General features: G+C 40.7%; 1 protein-coding gene across 1 annotated transcript; it reads left to right on the top strand.

The window, feature by feature from the left end:
- Positions 1-16,874: 16,874 nt before the first annotated feature.
- On the top strand, positions 16,875-18,985 carry LOC109742143 (uncharacterized). The gene is made up of 5 exons (XM_020301219.4): positions 16,875-17,211; positions 17,297-17,402; positions 17,552-17,640; positions 18,196-18,307; positions 18,400-18,985. The coding sequence occupies exons 1-5, from the start codon at positions 17,056-17,058 to the stop codon at positions 18,585-18,587; spliced, it is 651 nt and encodes a 216-aa protein (XP_020156808.1). The 5' UTR covers positions 16,875-17,055; the 3' UTR covers positions 18,588-18,985.
- Positions 18,986-20,922: the final 1,937 nt, after the last annotated feature.

Consider the following 20,922-nt stretch of genomic DNA (forward strand, 5'->3'; position numbering starts at 1 on the left):
ATCATCTTGGTGCATCTTAACTTGCTGTTTAACAACTTGAATATAAGGTTTATTCAGTTCTGGACCAATTTCGAAATTTGCATATGAGGACTTACCGGAATTGTTATATGTTGTTTCCGGCCTCATTTAAACTTGCTTTGATGTGTTGATCTTGTATGCATCATCTCTTGCCATGTGTAGCTTCATATAGCCTTGTCATGCATCATACTTGATTGAGCTTCATGCCTTGTTCATGTGTGGTGTGTTTACCTTGTTGTGTGCTTTTTCTCGATAGTTCCCGTGTCGTTGCGATCGTGAGGATTCGTTCGTCTTCGTGGCTTCATCTTCTTCATAGACTCGTTTTTCTTCCTAGCGGGATTTCAGGCAAGATGACCGTCACCTTGGATCTCACTACTATCATTGCTATGCTAGTTGCTTCGTTCTATCGCTTTGCTGCGCTACCTATTCACTTGCTCTTCAAGCCGCCCAAATTGCCATGAAACCACCTCTAACCTTTGTCACCCTTCCTAGCAAACCGTTGTTTGGCTATGTTACCGCTTTGCTCAGCCCCTCTTATAGCGCTGCTAGTTGCAGGTGAAGATGAAGATTGCTCCATGTTGGATTATGTTTATGTTGGGATATCACAATACCTCTTATATTATTAATGCATCTATATACTTGGTAAAGGGTGGAAGGCTCGGCCTTATGCCTGGTGTTTTGTTCCACTCTTGCTGCCTTAGTTTCCGTCATACCGGTGTTATGTTCCTTGATTTTGCGTCCCTTAAGTGGTTGGGTGATTTATGGGACCCCCTTGATAGTTCGCTTTGAATAAAACTCTTCCAGCAAGGCCCAACCTTGGTTTTTACCATTTGCCTCATCTAGCCTTTTCCCTTGGGAGTCGCGCATCCCGAGGGTCATCTTTATTTTACCCCCCCCCCCCCCGGGCCAGGGCTTGTCTAAGTGTTGGTCCAAACTAGAGCACCGTGCGGGACCATCCCTTGGCAACTTGGGTTACGTCGGTACATGTACGTTTCGCTTATCCAGTGAGTCCTGAGAACAAGATACGTGCGACTCCTATCGGGATTGTCGACACATCGGGCGGCTTTGCTGGTTTTGTTTTACCATTGTCGAAATGTCTTGTAACCGGGATTCCGAGACTGATCGGGTCTTCCCGGGAGAAGGAATATTCTTCGTTGACCGTGAGAGCTTGTGATGGGCTAAGTTGGGACACCCCTGCAGGGTATTATCTTTCGAAAGTCGTGCCCGTGGTTATGTGGCAGATGGGAATTTGTTAACGTCCGGTTGTAGAGAACTTGACACTTGACTTAATTAAAACGCATCAACCGCGTGTGTAGCCGTGATGGTCTCTTCTCGGCGGAGTCCGGGAAGTGAACACGGTTTCTGGGTTATGTTTGATGTAAGTAGGAGTTCAGGATCACTTCTTGATCATTACTAGTTCACAACCGTTCTGTTGCTTCTCTTCTCGCTCTTATTTGCGTAAGTTAGCCACCATACATTGCTTAGTCGCTGCTGCAGCCTCACCACTTATCCTTTCCATACCCTTTAAGTTTTGCTAGTCTTGATACCCATGGTAATGGGATTGCTGAGTCCTCATGGCTCACAGATTACTACACCAGTTGCAGGTACAGGTTTTGCGATGATCATGACGCGAGAGCGATGTTACTTGTTTTGGAGTTCTTCTTCTGCTTCTTCCTCGATCAGGGGATAGGATCCAGGTCGGCAGCCTGGGCTAGCAGGGTGGATGTCGTTTGAGCTTCTGTTTATGATTCTTCCGTACTCGGATGTTGATCATGTGGTTGATGTATTGATGTATTCTTGCGGCATTTGTATGTCTTGTTTGTATCCCCAACTATTATGTAATGTTGATGCAATGATATCCACCTTGCAAAAGCGTTTCAATATGCGGGTCTATCCTTGGTGGGACCTTCGAGTTCCTCGCGGATAGGGTCGCATATTGGGCGTGACACTTCCAATATATGAATCTTTATGTCTCGACCATTTCGAGACTCCTCGTCATGTCCGTCATCTCATCCGGGACTCCTAACAACCTTCGGTACATCAAATCACATAAACTCATAATACCAATCGTCATCGAACGTTAAGCGTGCGGACCCTACGGGTTCAAGAACTATGTAGACATGACCGAGACACATCTCCGGTCAATAACCAATAGCGGAACCTGGATACTCATATTGGTTCCTACATATTCTACGAAGATCTTTATCGGTCAAACCACATAACAACATACGTTGTTCCCTTTGTCATCGGTATGTTACTTGCGCGAGATTCGATCATCGGTATCACCATACCTACTTCAATCTCATTGCCGGCAAGTCTCTTTACTCGTTCCATAATGCATCATCCCGCAACTAACTCATTATTCACATTGCTTGCAAGGCTTATTGTGATGTGCATTATCGAGAGGACCCAGAGATACCTCTCGGACAATCGGAGTGACAAATCCTAATCTCGATCTATGCCAACTCAACAAATACCATCGGAGACACCTGTAGAGCATCTTTATAATCACCCAGTTATGTTGTGACGTTTGATAGCACACTAAGTGTTCCTCCGGTATTCGGGAGTTGCATAATCTCATAGTTAGAGGAACATGTATAAGTCATGATGAAAGCAATAGCAACAAACTAGACGATCATAGTGCTAAGCTAACGGATGGGTCTTGTCCATCACATTATTCTCTAATGATGTGATCCCGTTCATCAAATGACAACACATGTCTATGGCTAGGAAACATAACCATCTTTAATAAACAAGCTAGTCAAGTAGAGGCATACTAGGGACACTCTGTTTGTCTATGTATTCACACATGTACTAAGTTTAAGGTTAATACAATTCTAGCATGAATAATAAACATTTATCATGATATAAGGAAATGTAAATAACAACTTTATTATTGCCTCTAGGGCACATTTCCTTCATATAGCACTATAGGTGGAATAGAATATGGCGGTTGTGGAGAAGACAAAAAGAAGGAGATAGTCTCACATCAACTAGACTTATCAACGGCCTATGGAGATGCCCATCAATAGATATCAATGTGAGTGAGTAGGGATTGCCATGCAACCGATGGACTAGAGCTATAAGTGTATGAAAGCTCAAAAAGAAACTAAGTGGGTGTGCATCCAACTCGCTTGCTCACGAAGACCTAGGGCCATTTTAGGAAGCCCATCATTGGAATATACAAGCCAAGTTATATAACGAAAAATGCCCACTAGTATATGAAAGTGACAACATAGGAGACTCTCTATCATGAAGATCATGGTGCTACTTTGAAGCACAAGTGTGGAAAAAGGATAGTAGCATTGTCCCTTCTCTCTTTTTCTCTCATTTTTTTAATTTTGGGCTCTTTGGCCTCTTTTTGTGTTTTTTTGTTTGGGCTCTTTGGCCTCTTTTTTTATTTTTTGTCCGGATCCTCATCCCAACTTGTGAGGGAATCATAGTCTCCATCATCCTTTTCCTCACATGGGACAATGCTCTAATAATGATGATCATCACACTTCTATTTACTTACAACTCAAGAATTACAACTTGATACTTAGAGCAAAATATGACTCTATATGAATGCCTCCGGTGGTGTACCGGGATGTGCAATGATCAAGAGTGACATGTATAAAAATATGAACGGTGGCCAAGCCACAAATACTATGCCAACTACATGATCATGCAAAGCAATATGACAATGATGGTATGTGTCATAATCAATGGAACAGTGGAAGTTGCATGGCAATATATCTCGGAATGGCTGTGGAAATGCCATAATAGGTAGGTATGGTGGCTGTTTTGAGGAAGGGTATATGGTGGGTTTAATACACCGGCGAAAGTTGCGCGGTACTAGAGAGGCTAGCAATGGTGGAAGGGTGAGAGTGCGTATAATCCATGGACTCAACATTAGTCATAAAGAACTCACATACTTATTACAAAAATTTATTAGCCATAGAAACAAAGTACTACATGCATGATCCTAGGGGGATAGATTGGTAGGAAAAGACCATCGCTCATCCCCGACCACCACTCATAAGGTAGACAATCAATAAATAAATCATGCTCCGACTTCCTCACATAACGGTCCACCATACGTGCATGCTTCGGGAATCAGAAACTTTAACACAAGTATTTCTACCAATCCACAATTACTCACTAGCATGAATCTAATATCACCATCTTTATATCTCAAAACAAATGCAAGGAATCAAACTTCTCATAGTATTCAATGCTCTTTATATGAAAGTTTTTATTATATCCCTCTTGGATGCCTATCATACTAGGACTAAATAAATAACCTAAGAAAATTGCCATGTTGTTTAAAGACTCTCAAAATAATATAATTGAAGCATGAGAGTTCAACAATTTCTTCAAAATAAAACCACCGTCGTGCTCTAAAAAGATATAAGTGAAGCACTAGAGCAACTACCCAGCTCAAAAGATATAAGTGAAGCACATAGGGTATTCTAATAAATTCACGATTAATGTGTCTACCTCTCAAAAGGTGTGTACAGCAAGGATGATTGTGGCAAACTAAAAAGCAAAGACTCATATCATACAATACGCTCCAAGCAAAACACATATCATGTGGTGAATAAAAATATAGCCTCAAGTAAATTTACCGATGGATTGAAGACAAAAGAGGGGATGCCATCTAGGGCATCCCCAAGCTTAGACGCTTGGTTGTCCTTTAATATTACCTTGGGGTGCCTTGGGCATCCCCAGGCTTAGGCTCTTGCCACTCCTTGTTCCATAGTCCATCAATTCTTTACCCAAAACTTGAAAACTTCACAACAGAAAACTCGTAAGCTCCGTTAGTATAATAAAGCAAATCGCCACTTAGGTACTGTTGTGAACTCATTCTAAATTATATTGGTGTTATATCTACTGTATTCCAACTTCTCCATGGTTAATACCCTCCAATACTACCCATAGATTCATCAAAATAAGCAAACAACACAATGAAAACAGAACCTGTCAAAAACAGAACAGTCTATAGTAATCTGGAAACTTCGTATACTTCTGTAACTCCAAAAATTCTGAAAAATTAGGACAATCTAGGAAATTTGTATAGCAATCTTGTGTTAAAAACTCAGGATTTTATCACGTTCCAGCAGCTCAGATCAATTATGTTTCTGGGTGCAAAAGATTCTGTTTTTCAGCAAGATCAAATCAACTATCACCATAGACCATCCCAAAGGTCTTACTTGGCACTTTATTGAAACAAAAGATATAAAACATGATTACTACAGTAGCATAATCATGTGAACACACAAAAATAGTAGGTATAAGTATTGGGTTGTCTCCCAACAAGCGCTTTTCTTTAATGCCTTTCTAGCTAGGCATGATGATTTCAATGATGCTCACATAAAATATAAGAATTGAAACATAACGGGAGCATCATTAAGCATATGACTAGCACATTTAAGTCTAACACACTTCCTATGCATAGGGATTTTGTGAGCAAACAATTTATGGCAGCAAGAATCAACTATCATAGGAAGTTAAAGCAAGCAAAACTTCAAGATTTTCAACACATAGAGAGGAAACTTGATATTATTGCAATATGAAAAGGCATATGTTCCTCTCTCATAATAATTTTCAGTGGCATCATGAATGAATTCAACAATATAACTATCACATAAAGAATTCTTTTCATGATCCACAAGCATAGAAATTTTATTACTCTCCACATAAGCGAAGTTATTCTCATGAATAGTAGTGGGAGCAAACTCAACAAAATAACTATCATGTGAGGCATAATCCAATTTAAAATTAAAATCATGATGACAAGTTTCATGGTTATAATTATTCTTTATAGCATACATGTCATCACAATAATCATCATAGATAGCAACTTTGTTCTCATAATCAATTGGAACCTCTTCCGAAATAGTGGAATCATCATTAAATAAAGTCATGACCTCTCCAAATCCACTTTCATAATTATTAAAATAAGAATCAACACCCTCCAAAATAGTGGGATCAATACTACCTTGAGTTGACAATCTTCCAAACCCACTTTCATCAATATAATCATCAAAAATAGGAGGCATGCTATCATCATAATAACTTTTCTCATCAAAACTTGGGGGACAAAAAATATCGTCTTCATCAAACATAGCATCCCCAAGCTTATGGCTTTGCATATCATTAGCATCATGGATATTCAAAGAATCCATACTAACAACATTGCAATCATGCTCATCATTCAAATATTTTATGCCAAACATTTTATTGACTTCTTCTTCTAACACTTGAGCACAATTTTCCTTTCCATCATTTTCACGAAAGACATTAAAAAGATGAAGCATATGAGGCAACCTCAATTCCATTTTTTTGTAGCTTTCTTTTATAGACTAAACTAGTGATAAAACAAGAAACTAAAAGATTCAATTTCAAGATCTAAAGATATACCTTCAAGCACTCACCTCCCCGGCAACGGCGCCAGAAAAGAGCTTGATGTCTACTATGCAACCTTCTTCTTGTAGACTCGTGTTGGGCCTCCAAGTGCAGAGTTTTGTAGGACAATAGCAAATTTCCCTCAAGTGGATGACCTAAGGTTTATTAATCCATGGGAGGCGTAGGATGAAGATGGTCTCTCTCAAACAACCCTGCAACCAAATAACAAAGATTCTCTTGTGTCCCCAACACACCCAATACAATGGTAAATTGTATAAGTGCACTAGTTCGGTGAAGAGATGGTGATACAAGTGCAATATGGATGGTAGATATAGGTTTTTGTAATCTGAAAATATAAAAACAGCAAGGTATCTAGTAATAAAAGTGAGCAAAAATGGTATTGCAATGCTTGAAAACAAGGCCTAGGGTTCATACTTTCACTAGTGCAAGTTCTCTCAACAATGATAACATAATTAAATCATATGGCAATCCCTCAACGTGCGACAAAGAGTCACTCCAAAGTTGGAGAACATAAGATGAAATTGCTTGTAGTGTATGAAACCACCTCAGAGTTATTCTTTTCGATCAATCCATTGAGCTATTCCTATAAGTGTCACAAACAGCCCTAGAGTTCATAGTAAAATAACACCATATGACACACATCAATCAACCCTAATGTCACCTACATACTCCAATGTCAACACAAGTATCCGTGGGTCAATTATACTCTATGCATCAAACAACTTCAGATTCATAATATTTAATCCAACATAAAGAATCTCAAAGAGTGCCCCAAGATTCCTACCGGAGAAACAAGGACGAAAACGTGCATCAACCCCTATGCATAGATTACCCCAATGTCACCTCAGGAATCCGCGAGTTGAGTGCCAAAACATACATCAAGTGAATCAATAGAACACCCCATTGTCACCACGGGTATCCCACGCAAGACATACATCAAGTGTTCTCAAATCCATAATAGTATTCAATCCGATAATAGTGAAACCTCAAAGGTAAAACTCAATTCATCACAAGAAGGTAGAGGGGGAGAAACACCATATGATTCAACTATAATAACAAACCTCGCGGTACATCAAGATTGTGACATATCAAGAACACCAGAGAGAGAACTCCCGATCTAGGTTTACGGCCGTGGAACTCCCGATCTAGGTTTCTTTCTAGAGGTTTCTCTATTTATAGGAATTTTTGGCGTCAGTTTCACGTCAGGGGGTTCCCGAGGAGCCCACAAGCCAGGGGGCGCGCGCCCTACCCTTGTGGTCGCCTCGGGACTCTTCTGGCGCAATTCCGATGCTTCGTGGGCTTCTTCTGGTCCATAAAAAATCATCGTAAATTTTCATCTCATTTGGACTCCGTTTGATATTCCTTTTCTGTAAAACTCAAAAACAAGGAAAAACAGAAACTGGCACCGGGCTCTAGGTTAATAGGTTAGTCCCAAAAATAGTATAAAATAGCATATTAATGCATATAAAACATCCAAAACAGATAATATAATAGCATGGAACAATCAAAAATTATAGATACGTTGGAGACGTATCATACCCCCCCCTAATGGGAGGGAACTTCGGTAACACATACTCGTCCTCACCGACTCCACTTGTGGTTATTTCTATCCTTTACTTTGTGCAAGCTATATTGTGTTTGTATCTTGTGCTTGCTTGTGAGCTTGTTATTGTGCTTGTCTTATAGGTTGTCCACCTAGTTGCATATCTAGACAACCTATGTTATTGCCAAGCCTAATTTGTTCAAAAGAGCTAAAAATTGGTAGTTGATTATTCACCCCCCCCCCCTCTATTCAACCATATCAATCCTTTCAATACTCTTGTGAAGCAAGGTAGTACCACTTTAGTGGCTACACTCTCTACATTTATTCTTTGACCGACTTCTCCTTGAAATACTAATGGTGGAAGCGGTATAATACGGCGGAAAGCGTGATGATGGTGGGACTCCTATCCAAAGGGACACTGCTGGGACACATCCTAGTTTGCGTACTTGGGATCCTCGAGGCACTCCTCTACAACATCTCCTGCATCTGGCATGATAAGTCAGGTGAGTACTTTGGATGTACCCGCAACCTCACAAACAATCCAAAAACAAGCAAGCAAGAAAGAACATGGTATTTAAGCAAGTTAAATACAACAATTTAACTACGAGGGATACTTTGCCTATTTGTTAAATGTTCCTTGGACCAACTCTCGGTATGATCCCCGATCATTTGATTCCCTTTCTCTTGACCATCTCGTGATCAAACCAACTTCTCTCTGATGTCTCTCAGTTCCAACCCTCACTAAGTTTACTTTGCTTGTGGGGTAATCGAGTAGTGCGACTTAATACGAACGGTGTCCCATTACCGAGGACTCTACTACTCGAATAGATTCAAACACTCTGTAGAGGTTGTGTACTTACCAACAGTATAGACCACGGTCCAACAAATCTCGCTTACAGCATGGCCCACCTACCGTATCACTGACCTCCCGCAGGCTAGCCCCGAGTGAGAGAAACCGGGTCCCTACCACCCCATGTCACAACTCATCCACTCTAGGATTCAATCAACTTTACGTGCACAACCTACCAACCCATGTTATAATAACTAGACGACAATCTCCTGGCCAAGGGGATACGAACCATCTAGCCATCCCTATTTGGTGACATGCGTAAGAGACATAACTATAAATGAACTAGGGCCTTCCCACAAAGGCAAATGTGGTCGTATGAAAAAGACCCGGTTCAGTGGTAGTATGAATTGACCATCCATGAAGGTTTAACTAAATGAACCAAATTCTATTTCAATTAACCCATCATGATTTTAATATAGTTACGATCAAATCATAGTCATTTTAATTCCTAAAGTCTTTCCCCGGATATGATCATTTGTAACACTAAATTAAGTACTCCAAGATGATCATGACTACGTTATAATCGGTACTACCTCCGTCCTAGTGTATTAGTCCCCGTTGTATTTTGGGTCAAAGTTTGACCATGTATTTGACTAGCAAAATGTTAGTGCATGCCACCAAAAATTATATTGTTGGATTCATGTTTGAATATAGTTTCCAGTGACACTATTTTTGCTACGTATAAATTATTTTATTATTTGAAATCATGGTCAAACTATGACCCAAAATACGAGGGCGACTAGTAAACCAGGACGAAAGGTAGTACTTAACAGTGATTACCTCTAATGCTAAAGTCATTCCCAATGGTGATCACTTCTATCCCTACAGCTGGTCTCTAAGTAATCCCACTTTCATCTACCATGATCATTATTTTACCACGGTTTTCACTACTTAACAAACTATTCAGTGACTGCTAAAGATCAACTACTTTCAAGCATAAGCAACAAAATAAAGCAGTAAATCTAACACAAATATAACTAAAACCAAAATTCAAACAATTCAAATTTAATAAAATTGCAAGTTGGAACCAATGGCCTTGCAATTGCATCAAGCAAATGGAGGTGGTGGCTTGCCTTGCTCAAATGGATTGTCAAGCAACTCCTCCTCTCCACCTCCTAAATTATTTCCCATTGGAAATAAATTTTCAAGCAAATTGTAAATAACACAAGTAAATTTTCTGTCCAGAAAATCTAGACAAGTCAAACAAATGCCAAAAAATCAGCTGATAAAGAACCACAAAAGAAAAATAATACAAAAGAATGAACTCAGTACGACTTATGGTTTAAAAGTTAGAGGTGTTTAAAGTTTGGTTAATAGATTTAATTGAAAAGATTCAAAATGGTTTAAAACAAAAAACCAGAGGCGCCACATCAAAGGCGTATTTTAGGAATACGCGTCCACTAACATACCGCTACAGGTGCACATGGAGTCGCTGACGAGTGTGTCCCACCCGTCAGTTTTAAAACAAAATGAGGGGTCAGTGGCTCACCGACGGCGGTTCACCAACGTAGAAGTCACCTCGGTGCTCGTGGACGGGCTCGTTAGAACGGCTTGATGATGGCAGCCACGCTCGTACTCGTGGCTTCTCCGGAAGTGCTGAGACGACATGGCCCCCATCTTTTACAGTGGCGGTAGTCTTCGGGCGTTGGTGAACTTCGGTGATGTGCCATGAAATAAAGCACCTAAGCTACGGGTCATGGTCAGTGGAGTGTGGGGGACCTAGTGGTGGTGGTGGCGTGGCCTAGGGTGGGCTAGGTACGACAAGTGGCAATGGGGATTGAGCGGTGCTACTTCTTGAGCTTGCGTTGGTTTTTCCCATGAAGAGGAAAGGGTGATGCAGCAAAGTAGAGATAAGTATTTCCCTCAGTTAAGAACCAAGTTATCAATCTAGTAGGAGAAACACGCAAGTCCCCAATATATGCACCTACACAAGCAATCAAACACTTGCACCCAACGCGATAAAGGGGTTGTCAATCCCTTCACGGTCACTTGCAAAGGTGAGATCTGATAGAGATAGATATAAAAGATTACTAAACAAAATAAAAGTAAATAAATTGCAGCAAGGTATTTTCGGTATTTTTGGTATATAGATCTGAAAATATATGAAGGAAAATAGACCCGGAGGCCATAGGTTTCACTAGAGGCTTCTCTCTTGAAGGCAAATAATATGGTGGGTGAACAAATTACTGTCGAGCAATTGATAGAAAAGCGCAAAGTTATGACGATATCCAAGGAAATGATTATGCATATAGGCATCACGTCCGTGTCAAGTAGACTGACTCCTGCCTGCATCTACTACTATTACTCCACACATCGACCACTATCCAGGATGCATCTAGAGTATTAAGTTCATAAGAACGGAGTAACGCCTTAAGTAAGATGACATGATGTAGAGGGATAAACTCAAGCAATATGATGAAAACCCCATCTTATGCCCCTTAATGGCAACAATACAAATACGTGCCTCGCTACCCCTACTTTGTCACTGGGTGAGGACACCGCAAGATTGAACCCAAAACTAAGCACCTCTCCCATTGCAAGAAAAACCAATCTAGTTGGCCAAACCAAACTGATAATTCGAAGAGAAATACAAAGATATCAAATCATGCATATAAGAATTTTGAGAAGATTCAAATAATATTCATAGATAAGCTGGTCATAAATCCACAATTCATCGATCTCGACAAACACACCGCAAAAGAAGATTACATCGGATAGATCTCCAAGAACATCGAGGAGAACATGGTATTGAGAATCAAAGAGAGAGAAGAAGCCATCTAGATACTAGCTATGGACCCGTAGGTCTGTGGTAAACTACTCACGCTTCATCAGAAGGGCAATAGAGTTGATGTAGATGCCCTCCGTGATCGAATCCCCCTCTGGCAGGATGCCAGAAAAGGCCCCAAGATGGGATCTCACGGGAACAGAAGGTTACGGCGGCGGAAAAGTATTTTGGTGGATGCTTCTGTTGATATTGGAATATTTGTGAATTTATAGAGCTGAGGGGGAGGTCAGTGGACTCCCCGAGGCCCACAAGCCAGGGGCGCCCCCTAGGGCACACCCTGAGGGCTTGTGGTGCACTCGGGACTCTCTGACTTCATCTCCAAGTTCTGTGGGTGTCTTCTGGTCCAAGAAAAATCATCGTAAAGTTTTATTCCGTTTGGACTCCGTCTGATATTCCTTTTTTGTAAAACTCAAAAACAAGGAAAAAATAGAAACTGGCACTGGGCTCTAGGTTAATAAGATAAAATAGCATATTAATGCATATAAAACATCCAAAACGAGTAATATAATAGCATGGAACAATAAAAAATTATAGATACATTGGAGACGCATCAAGCGGCAGTGAGGCGGCTCGAAAGGCGGTAGGAGGCCTACCTGGCCTTGCTTCTGGCCATGGTAGCTCGATTGGGAGGGAAGAAGGTGAGGTGCGATCGATAGGAGGGGCAGGTTGGGCCTTTTTGATAGCAACGACTGAGGCCAGTGACTGGCCGAGCCGTCATGGATAAGCTCGAGGAGTTGGCATCATGTTGGGCATGTGCAGGTGGTGGATAGGGGTTTGTGGGGGTTCTGGGAGCTCGAGCAATCTCGTGGGGGCATGGTCGCATGGGCATCGGAAGACGAAAAGGTCAGATAGTCACAGGTGGTGCAACGCGTGCCCTCCAGCGGCCTGTGGGGGAGGGTCGTGGGCAGTCGTGGGTGATGGAGGAGGCCATTCATGGCCCTGTGAGGCAGGGCGTGCCGAGGACGGCGGAAGATGGCGCTGTCGTCGGGTTAGTAGCGGACTGGCAGGCAGAGCGCGCGCTCTGGCATGCCAACACCATGGTCACCATGGTGTTGGGGACCTGGGTGCGTTTTGGTAGTGCAGCATGTCTGGTAGTTTAGGGGTTGTGTGTAGGTAGTGTTCATGTCTTGCAAGGAATTCCGGGTTTTTGGTGCATTGTGGTTAGATGCTAGGGTGAGTGTGTGTGCCAAGTTTGAGTCATTTGCACTAAGTTAGAGAGTACTTGCTATAGAAACCTAAGGTTGAACCAGAACACACTTTGAATATGGGGGCTCAATTGAAAAGTTTCTGTGGGGGTTAGTGTTATTTCTAGGGTTTATTTGTTTAATGAAATTATGACCCTTTATTGGGAATATTTAGAGTGGCAGACATGTTAGTTGCTTCATTACCCAAGTGCTCAAGGGCACACATTCTTGTATAAAAAGAAAATATACTTGAAAAAGTTTGGGAAATGGGCAGGGTCAAAATGTTAGTGTTAGGGGTGGGTGACCACTAGTGAGAGTGACTCTGGTTAGGTTTTTAATTTGCTAAGTCCAAGAAAGCCAATCCAAATAAGATCCAAATCAAACTCCAAATGAAACCAAATTTATTTAAAAGAAAAAAGGAAAGGGACAAAAATTCAGGGTGTTACACCTCAGTGAGGCGATGGAGATGTTGCACACGCTCATGTCGTCTAGGGTTTTCGCATGGAGAATTTGAACTATCCCCTCGCCATCGCCATGGACGGGAAAGAGAAAGAGGCACCTTGCCTTGGTCACACCCACCAGCGCGATGCGAGCCGGCCTGCGGGAGGCAGCGACACACTTACTAAAAATGAGGGCGGCGAACGACAAGCTGATCAGGATGCCCCAACCCCCAGCGTCCCATCGATCGATCGATCTCCTGCATTGCTCGTGCTTGATGGTGTCACTGTGATGCTTGCATGCGCGAGCCAGAGACTTCCGACGTTCGTTGGGTCTCGGACGATGCTATCTGACCTCTTTCGGGATACCCGACCTTGCCTCAATGGGTCCACTTCTTGCCGCATTGGGGAGGAGGAGTGGGTTGTAGTGACGGGATAGACGGGATCAGCATAGAAGAGGAAGGAGAGCGGGCAAGCTGATCTTGCGTGGCCTTTTGTGTGTGGACGATCTCGTGTGTGTCTTCCCTTTTCCCTCAACAGATGGTACATGTAAATCAGATTCTCCACGACCTTTTTTTCCCTTTTCTTGTTCCAACTTCGTTTTCTCTTTCTTGGTTTTGTGTGCGAGGATCGTAAGAGGAGGAAGAGACTATGAAGTGCACTTTTACCTCTTACGGAAGGCTGGGCGAACAAAACAACTGAAACGATTTGTTAAGTGTTGATTGTTTTCTAAGAGTTGTCAAGTTACGAGAAAATTGATAAGTGATGATGATTCGTTAATGGGGAGGCGAATGAATTAAAAGGGAACAAAAAAAAGTGGAGACGTATCATTTAGTTGAAAATTACAAGTGTTGATTGTTCTCTAATAATTGGCAACTTATGAGAATATTGGCAAGTGTTGGTTGTTTTCTACGAATTGGCAGCTTGAGAGAAAATTGGTAAGAATTGATAACGTGGAGGCGAACAAATTAAGAGGAAAAGGCCAAAAAGTGGAAACTTGGGGGGAGAACGATTGAGAAAAAAAAAAGCAAAACCCAGCATAAGGAGGACTGAAGGAGGTGTGGCGAGACTACCAACTCCTCTTTAATATTAGTGATGATGATGATACACTAAACTTTTCTAATACAGACTAATTTTTTAGGCCATAGTGAACATTTTTTAATAAATTCTTTTTTTTAAACATTTCCTATTTTTAATAGATTCTTATATATTTATAAAGTCCTTTTAAAAAAAGTTCACACAGCCGGGTTTTGGAGCAAAATCGACTGAAAAACCGAACAAACAAACAAAACTGCTCAGTAGCGCGTGCCATGTATAGCCAGAGTGGGCTCGCGGCCCATTACGCCATATAGCCACCTATAGAGAGAGTGGCATTCTTATTGGGCCTACATGCGTAAATTTTCAGCCCAAAACAGAAGGTTTCTGGGGCTGCAAGCCCGTGGCGACTATTTATCGCATTAAGGGTGATGAAAAGTTTTTCTCGCTGGCATTTGCAGCTATCGGGCCTGCCCCATTCATGATTTTTTTTTCTGACAAAATAGTGTATAAAAGGGGGAGAACTCACACGGGGGATCGATCCTGCGATCTGCTAGTTGCTACGCGGCAAATCCTATTTGACGCCCGCAGGCGTCAAAAGGAGGAGCCCTCGCTGAAGCAAGTCGCCACTTGGGCCGGCCCACGTACAGATTTCGTTCTCTGCTGTTTCCTTGTTTCTTGCGTTTTTTTTGTTTTTCTTTTATGGTTTTCTTTGCTTCCAGTTTTTTCACTGTTTTGGTCGGTTTTCAGTTGCTTTGTTCTGGTTTTTTATTTTTCTGTTTTGATTCCTTTTTGTACTTTCATTTTCTTTCTTTCACTTTCCTTTTTTATTTTCTGTTTCTGTTCTTCTTCTCATTTTTGCGTATTTATATAAAAAGTCCACTGTGTGTTACAAAAATCTTCAATGTATTAAGAAAATACTCATCGTATATTATAAAATAGTTCAGCTTGCACTGTAAAAATGTTCAGTGTTTATTACAAAAATGTTTATTGTATATTATTAAATTGTTCAACGTATATTAGAAAATGTTCATTTATGTATGACAAAAATGTTCATTGTATATTATTAAAATGTTCAACGTATATTAGAAAATGTTCATTGTGTATTAAAAGATTCATTGTATATTATTAAATTGTTCAACATATATTAGAAACTGTTCATTGTGTATTTAAGTTTTGTTCATCATATATTAAAAAATTGTTTAACATATACCGATAAAATGTTCATTTTAATATTTTAAATTTGTGCAGTATTTTTTTACATAAAAGTTCACTGTATTTTAAAATTTCTTCAATGTATATTATAAAAATGTTGAACGTTCTTTTTAAAGGATTTGCCCCTGTACGTTCTACTTCAAGATTGGTGTTACATGTAAAACATTTGAGGTAGCTAGCTCGGCTGGTTAGCCTCGCTGTATTCTAGCATGAGGGAGTCGGTTCGATCCCACGCATTTGCTTGTCTTTTTTCGATTTTTAGCTCACAGCGAGATAATTGGGCCGGCCCGTGTGCGCGTCGCTTCAGCGAAGTCACAACGATTGGACGCACACGGGCGGCGTATAGGAGCTCTCTTGCTACGCAGCAGTGTTGCCATTGAACTAACAGCAAGTTCTTGTTAATAAGCAGGCCGCGATCTGCTAGAAGGAGAATAGCAGGGTTTTTTGTTTTTCTTTTGTTTTCTCCATCTTTTTGTTTGGTTTTCTTACTTCGTCTCTGATTTCTTTTTTTTTCGTTGTTATACTACGATTTTTTCTTTTTTCTTTTTAGTTTCTCTTTGTTTTTAATTTTTTGTCCGTATTTCTTTTCTTTCTCCTTTTTCTCTGTTTCTTTGTTTCTTTCTCTTTTTCTGTTTTCTCTTCTGCATTTGTTTCTTTGGTTCTTTTTTCTTTTTTCTCTGGTTTACTTTTATTTCTATACTTTTTTTTTGAATACATGGTCAACATTTTTCTTAAATATTTTTAACTTATTTTAATACATGGTCAACACATTTTATATATGTTTTAAACCTTTTTTAAATGCTTGACTAATGGTTTTCAAATAAAAATATTAAAACTTTTTGAATAAATGGTCAATATTTTTTCTATACACATTTAACATTTTCCAAACACTTGACTAACAATCTTCAAACACTTGTTCAACATCTGTTTAGATGCTTGATTAACATTTTTATGTACATGATCGAAATATCTTCATCATTTATTTAATACATGATTAATATTTTTTCTATACACATTTAACATCTCCCAAATGCTTGATTGACATTTTTTAAATACTTGTTTAACATTTTTTTTGAAATGCTTGATTAACATTTTTATATACATGAACAAAAAAATTCCTCATTCTTTTAATAAGTGATCAGCATTTTTTATATACACATTCAACATTGTTCGAATGCTTGTTCAACATTTTTCGAATACTTTTTTCAACATTTTTAATACTTAGTCAACATTTTCAAATACTTGTTAAACATATTTTAAATACTCGTTAAACATTTTTAATATTATTCAACATATTTGAAATACATGTTCAGGATTTTTAAAATATGTTTTGAAGAGTGTTTTTTGTAATAAAGTACAAAAATGAAGTATAAAGAGAAAAGGCCGTGGCCTGCCGCGCGCGTGGGCCAGGCGATCTCGCTCGGTCTTCAGCCAGATATAGGGGCGCCCCTGCAAGGCTGCAAGCCTGCGACCCCGTGGCCGTGTTGCCTCCTCCGTCCAACTCCGGCAGCTTCTCCCGGCGGGCGCTCCCCCCGCCTTCCTCTCCTTCCTAGGCCCCGCCACGACCGAACTCCCATCCCATGGGTGCTTCCGAGTCTCTCCTGGCCAGGCAGCCGCAGCAGCAGCAGCAGCAGCAGCGACCGCAGTGGGCGGACGAGATCACGACGATATCCGACGGCCGGCGCGACGCCGCGAACGAAGACCCTCTCCTCCGCCGCATCCGGTCACTTACCATCGTAAGAATATGAATCCATCGGTCCTTCTCTCCTCGCTGTGGTTTTTTTACTGCTAATTTTAGCATTTTGATTGGGGATTTTGAAGGCCCCGCCGCTGTTGAGCGGTCAGCCAGCGGCGGGCTCGGAGAATGAGACCAGCTTCACTGATATTCTTGTACGGAAACCCTCCGGCTCCTCCTCGGCCGCCTCTGGTGAGTAAGCGGCATGCTGCAATTTTGGTCAGAGTATTGGGATGAAGACGTTGTGGAAACCTATACTCTGACCAAAATTAGCAGCAAATTAGTTGGATCTATCATAGGTGTTGGCACGAGCTCATCCATTTCTTGGTGATTATCTGTAGGCAATTTGAGTCCAAATCTGATGTTTGAGCTTTTCGCTATGTACCGTGAATGGCAAGAAGAGATGGCCAAGGAAATCAGTGGAAAACAGGTAGGTACAAAATTTGTTTGATGTTGTTTATAAAGAGACAGTAACTTGCAGAAGATATTTCTCACTTAACTTATGGAGGCAATTGTGTCTCATGTCATGCTATATTGTGGCAATTGGATTGGATATAGCTCTTTCAGGCTATTCATCAATGTTGAGAAATCTTCTTCTGTTCCTGTCGGAGATAACATATCGCTTCATGAATTGGTGCTTGTTCTGTTTTCTGACACTTGGGATGTTCATAGCTTGGTTTCTCGAGCTGCGAATTTTAGCACTTGTATCACATTTCTATCACATGTTAAACTGATGGTTTTGCTACAACCCTTCATTCAAGTTAATAAAACCATTGGCCTCGCACTATGCTTGTAGAGTAGAGTAGATATTGAAGGATGCGCTTATAGAAAGTACAATATGCATAACTTAACTGACCAATTCTAAGTGCTCATGGTAATTATCCATTAGTTAGAACATAGTTGAAGAGATTTGATGCTGTAAAATTTGCAATTCATGCCTTCCATTGTAAACTATTTTATAGAGAGGAGCTCTTACGTATTGCAGGGAGAGCTAGAAAATAAGATAGAAACGGCAGATGCATTGGCTGTTAAACTTCTCCAGCGGTTCAATTACTCTGTTACTTCGATGAGATCAGCCTCTCACAATCTTGCTGAAGGTAACAAATGCAGTGTTTTATTAGATAGTTATAGAACAATCAACGGAGAAACTGGAACTATTCATTGACATTGCATTATGAAATATTCGCAGTTCATCCATTGCAGGTGGAAGTTGGTGAATTGAAGGGCAGGTTAACTGAAGTAATAAGTAACTGTGACGCATTGTGCAAGAGGATTACTGCAGAAGGGCCAGAAAGTTTGCGAACGTCCGTCGAACCTTTCACCACTGGCATACTGGGGACGGGAGGTGGATCCCCTGACCCAAAAGAGCAGCCCTGAGGACACTAATATGCCTGCTTGTCTGAACTGCTGGTGACATAAAGGCATTGCAGGGAATTACGTAGTTAGTACGGAGGATGTCGATCAGAACGATGTGCCATGGGACATACTTCCTCCGTCCGTAAATAGTGCTAGATACATCCGTTTGAGCGACAACTAATTATGGATGGAGGGGGTACTCTTTCCTGGATTGATTGGATTATTGGTCTCCTTTTGTTGGAATTCATTCTCTCCTCTTGTAGTGGTTAATTTTCCTTGTGCGTGTGTGCGTGAACTGCAAGAACTTCCTACATTTGTTTACAGAGGTAGTACGTTACACCAAACTACAATAGTTGAGGCAACTATCGAATATTATCAACATCTTTTCAAAGCTTCAATTATTTTAGATAGTAAAAGAACATCTTCAATTTTTGTTTTGTTTTCCAGGAAACAATGTACCCCCCCCCCCCCCCCCCCTCCTCTTTCTCCCTCCTGTATGTACTAGTATTTATACACGTGCAATGCACGTCTTTTATGGAGTGTTTTTTTTATAAAGAAAAGGGTCATATACATGCTAATAGATTCAAGGTAAAAAAATATTGTTGATGTAATAATGCAGATTTTTTTTGAGAAATATGCCGAATATAAGTACTGCTGAGGTAGCAATTAGTATGGAAGACCACTCTGATGACACGGATAAGAATTCAAAAATTGTACTACATTTCTTTTTTGCTTGTTTAGATCAATTGTATTACTTTTATTTCTCTTATTCCCATTGTCCTCGTATAGTTCATCTGCAACATGGCCCAAGATGAATTACGTATGGGCCTTTTTTTATGGAAGGGCGAGATGATGGTTCCAGAACATAGTGAAGGCTGTTGTGGTCTACTGTTCACCGCAAATCCCGCTAGATTTAGCAGACCAACCGTTAGGATTGATGTTTCAGATCCAATTCAAAACTCGTACACTATATAGTACTAGTATAGATATAAAGTAACTCATGGTCCAAATAATTCTGCATTTTCACCATGCAGTATCCGAATGAGTTTCCTCATTATCTGTTTGCAATTCGAATGGCAAATGAATAGTTGTGTGTTATTGGTCTGAACTATTGTTATGTGTCCTTGATACTGATTTTTTTTTTTGCAGCACAAATTTGACTATCCAAATTAATCCTTTGACCACTAGTAGTTGATTCAACGGTATGTTAGAGTTTCCGCAACAAAAATAAATAGTATGGTAGAGTTGTTGTATAATAAGACGTACTATCTAAATTGGTGCTTTTGAAGCAGAAGAAAAAGGTTGAGGAAACGCGGATGGGCCCAGCCCATTTGGTGATGTTGTGATTGATGTTCAGGATACACTTATACCTTTGGACACTAATAGTGCAAACGTCAACTTAGAGAGGTGCCCCACGGGAACGATCGTTCCCCGAAATCACTAAATTCAAGGATACCCGTTGCAAAACCACTCTCATCTTCTCTGGTAGTGACAAGTAGTGCACCGCATGTGCGCCACCTATCGTAACAAGGGGGTTTTCCTCCTTTTTTTCCTAGATTTAGTTTTTTTAATATTTTATCTCTTAAACCGTGCGTCCAAATCACGAACTGTTTTCACCGTTGGATTTCTTGCATTGAGATCTTTGAAACTATGTACCATGTTAATAGGTTTCGACAAAAAAAATTCCGTGCAAAACTAAAAAAAGGTAAACCAAGAAAACCAAAAACCAAAAACCTAGAAAGAAGACTGGAAAAAATCAGACCAAAAAGAAGGGAACCCGGAAGCAGAGTTATGCTTTTTCCACTATTTTTTGGAAGGACGGGTTTGCTTTTCCCATTTTTCGTAAAACATGGTTGTTCTTTCCTTTTTTGGAAAGCACATTTTCACTTTCTGGGAAGCACAATTGTGTTGTCGCAGAAGCACAACCGTGCTTTTCCCTTTTTGTGAAGCACAAGCGTGCTTTTAACAATTTATGCTTCGCACGAGAAACAATAAAAAATAAACAAAAAAATCAAGAAAAACTTATGGAATCTGAGCATAGTCTGAAAACCCAAAAAAAAGAATGAAAAAAGCCCGAAAATGAGTGCAGAAAAAGAGAACAATTGTGCTCTCACAGGGTGTGCCCAATGCGCGACCAAGTGGTGCACCCCCACAGCCCACCAAAAGTTCCCGTTGGGTTCCCTCCTGGAGGGGTACCCCTTATTTAGTTGCTCCCAGCGTTCCGTCAGAAAGGGTCGAATGTACGAACCTTTATCGCCTCCCTCAGGCGTTCGCTCTAGTGGGGGTTCAGTGCGATGGCAAGGTGGCCTAGAATATATGAACGCGGAGGGAAACGGGCTAGGCCCGGTTAATTGTG

Source organism: Aegilops tauschii, chromosome 4, assembly GCF_002575655.3.
Source record: "Aegilops tauschii subsp. strangulata cultivar AL8/78 chromosome 4, Aet v6.0, whole genome shotgun sequence".
In the NCBI taxonomy this organism is placed as follows: Eukaryota; Viridiplantae; Streptophyta; class Magnoliopsida; order Poales; family Poaceae; genus Aegilops; species Aegilops tauschii.

What these genes read in the sequence shown, in the direction of transcription:
- LOC109742143 (XM_020301219.4), top strand. Translation starts at nt 17,056, where the DNA reads ATGGGTGCTTCCGAGTCTCTCCTGGCCAGGCAGCCGCAGCAGCAGCAG. An exon ending in AGGAAATCAGTGGAAAACAG is followed by an intron (nt 17,641 to 18,195) that starts GTAGGTACAAAA and finishes TACGTATTGCAG; the next exon opens with GGAGAGCTAGAAAATAAGAT. An exon ending in CTCTCACAATCTTGCTGAAG is followed by an intron (nt 18,308 to 18,399) that starts GTAACAAATGCA and finishes AAATATTCGCAG; the next exon opens with TTCATCCATTGCAGGTGGAA.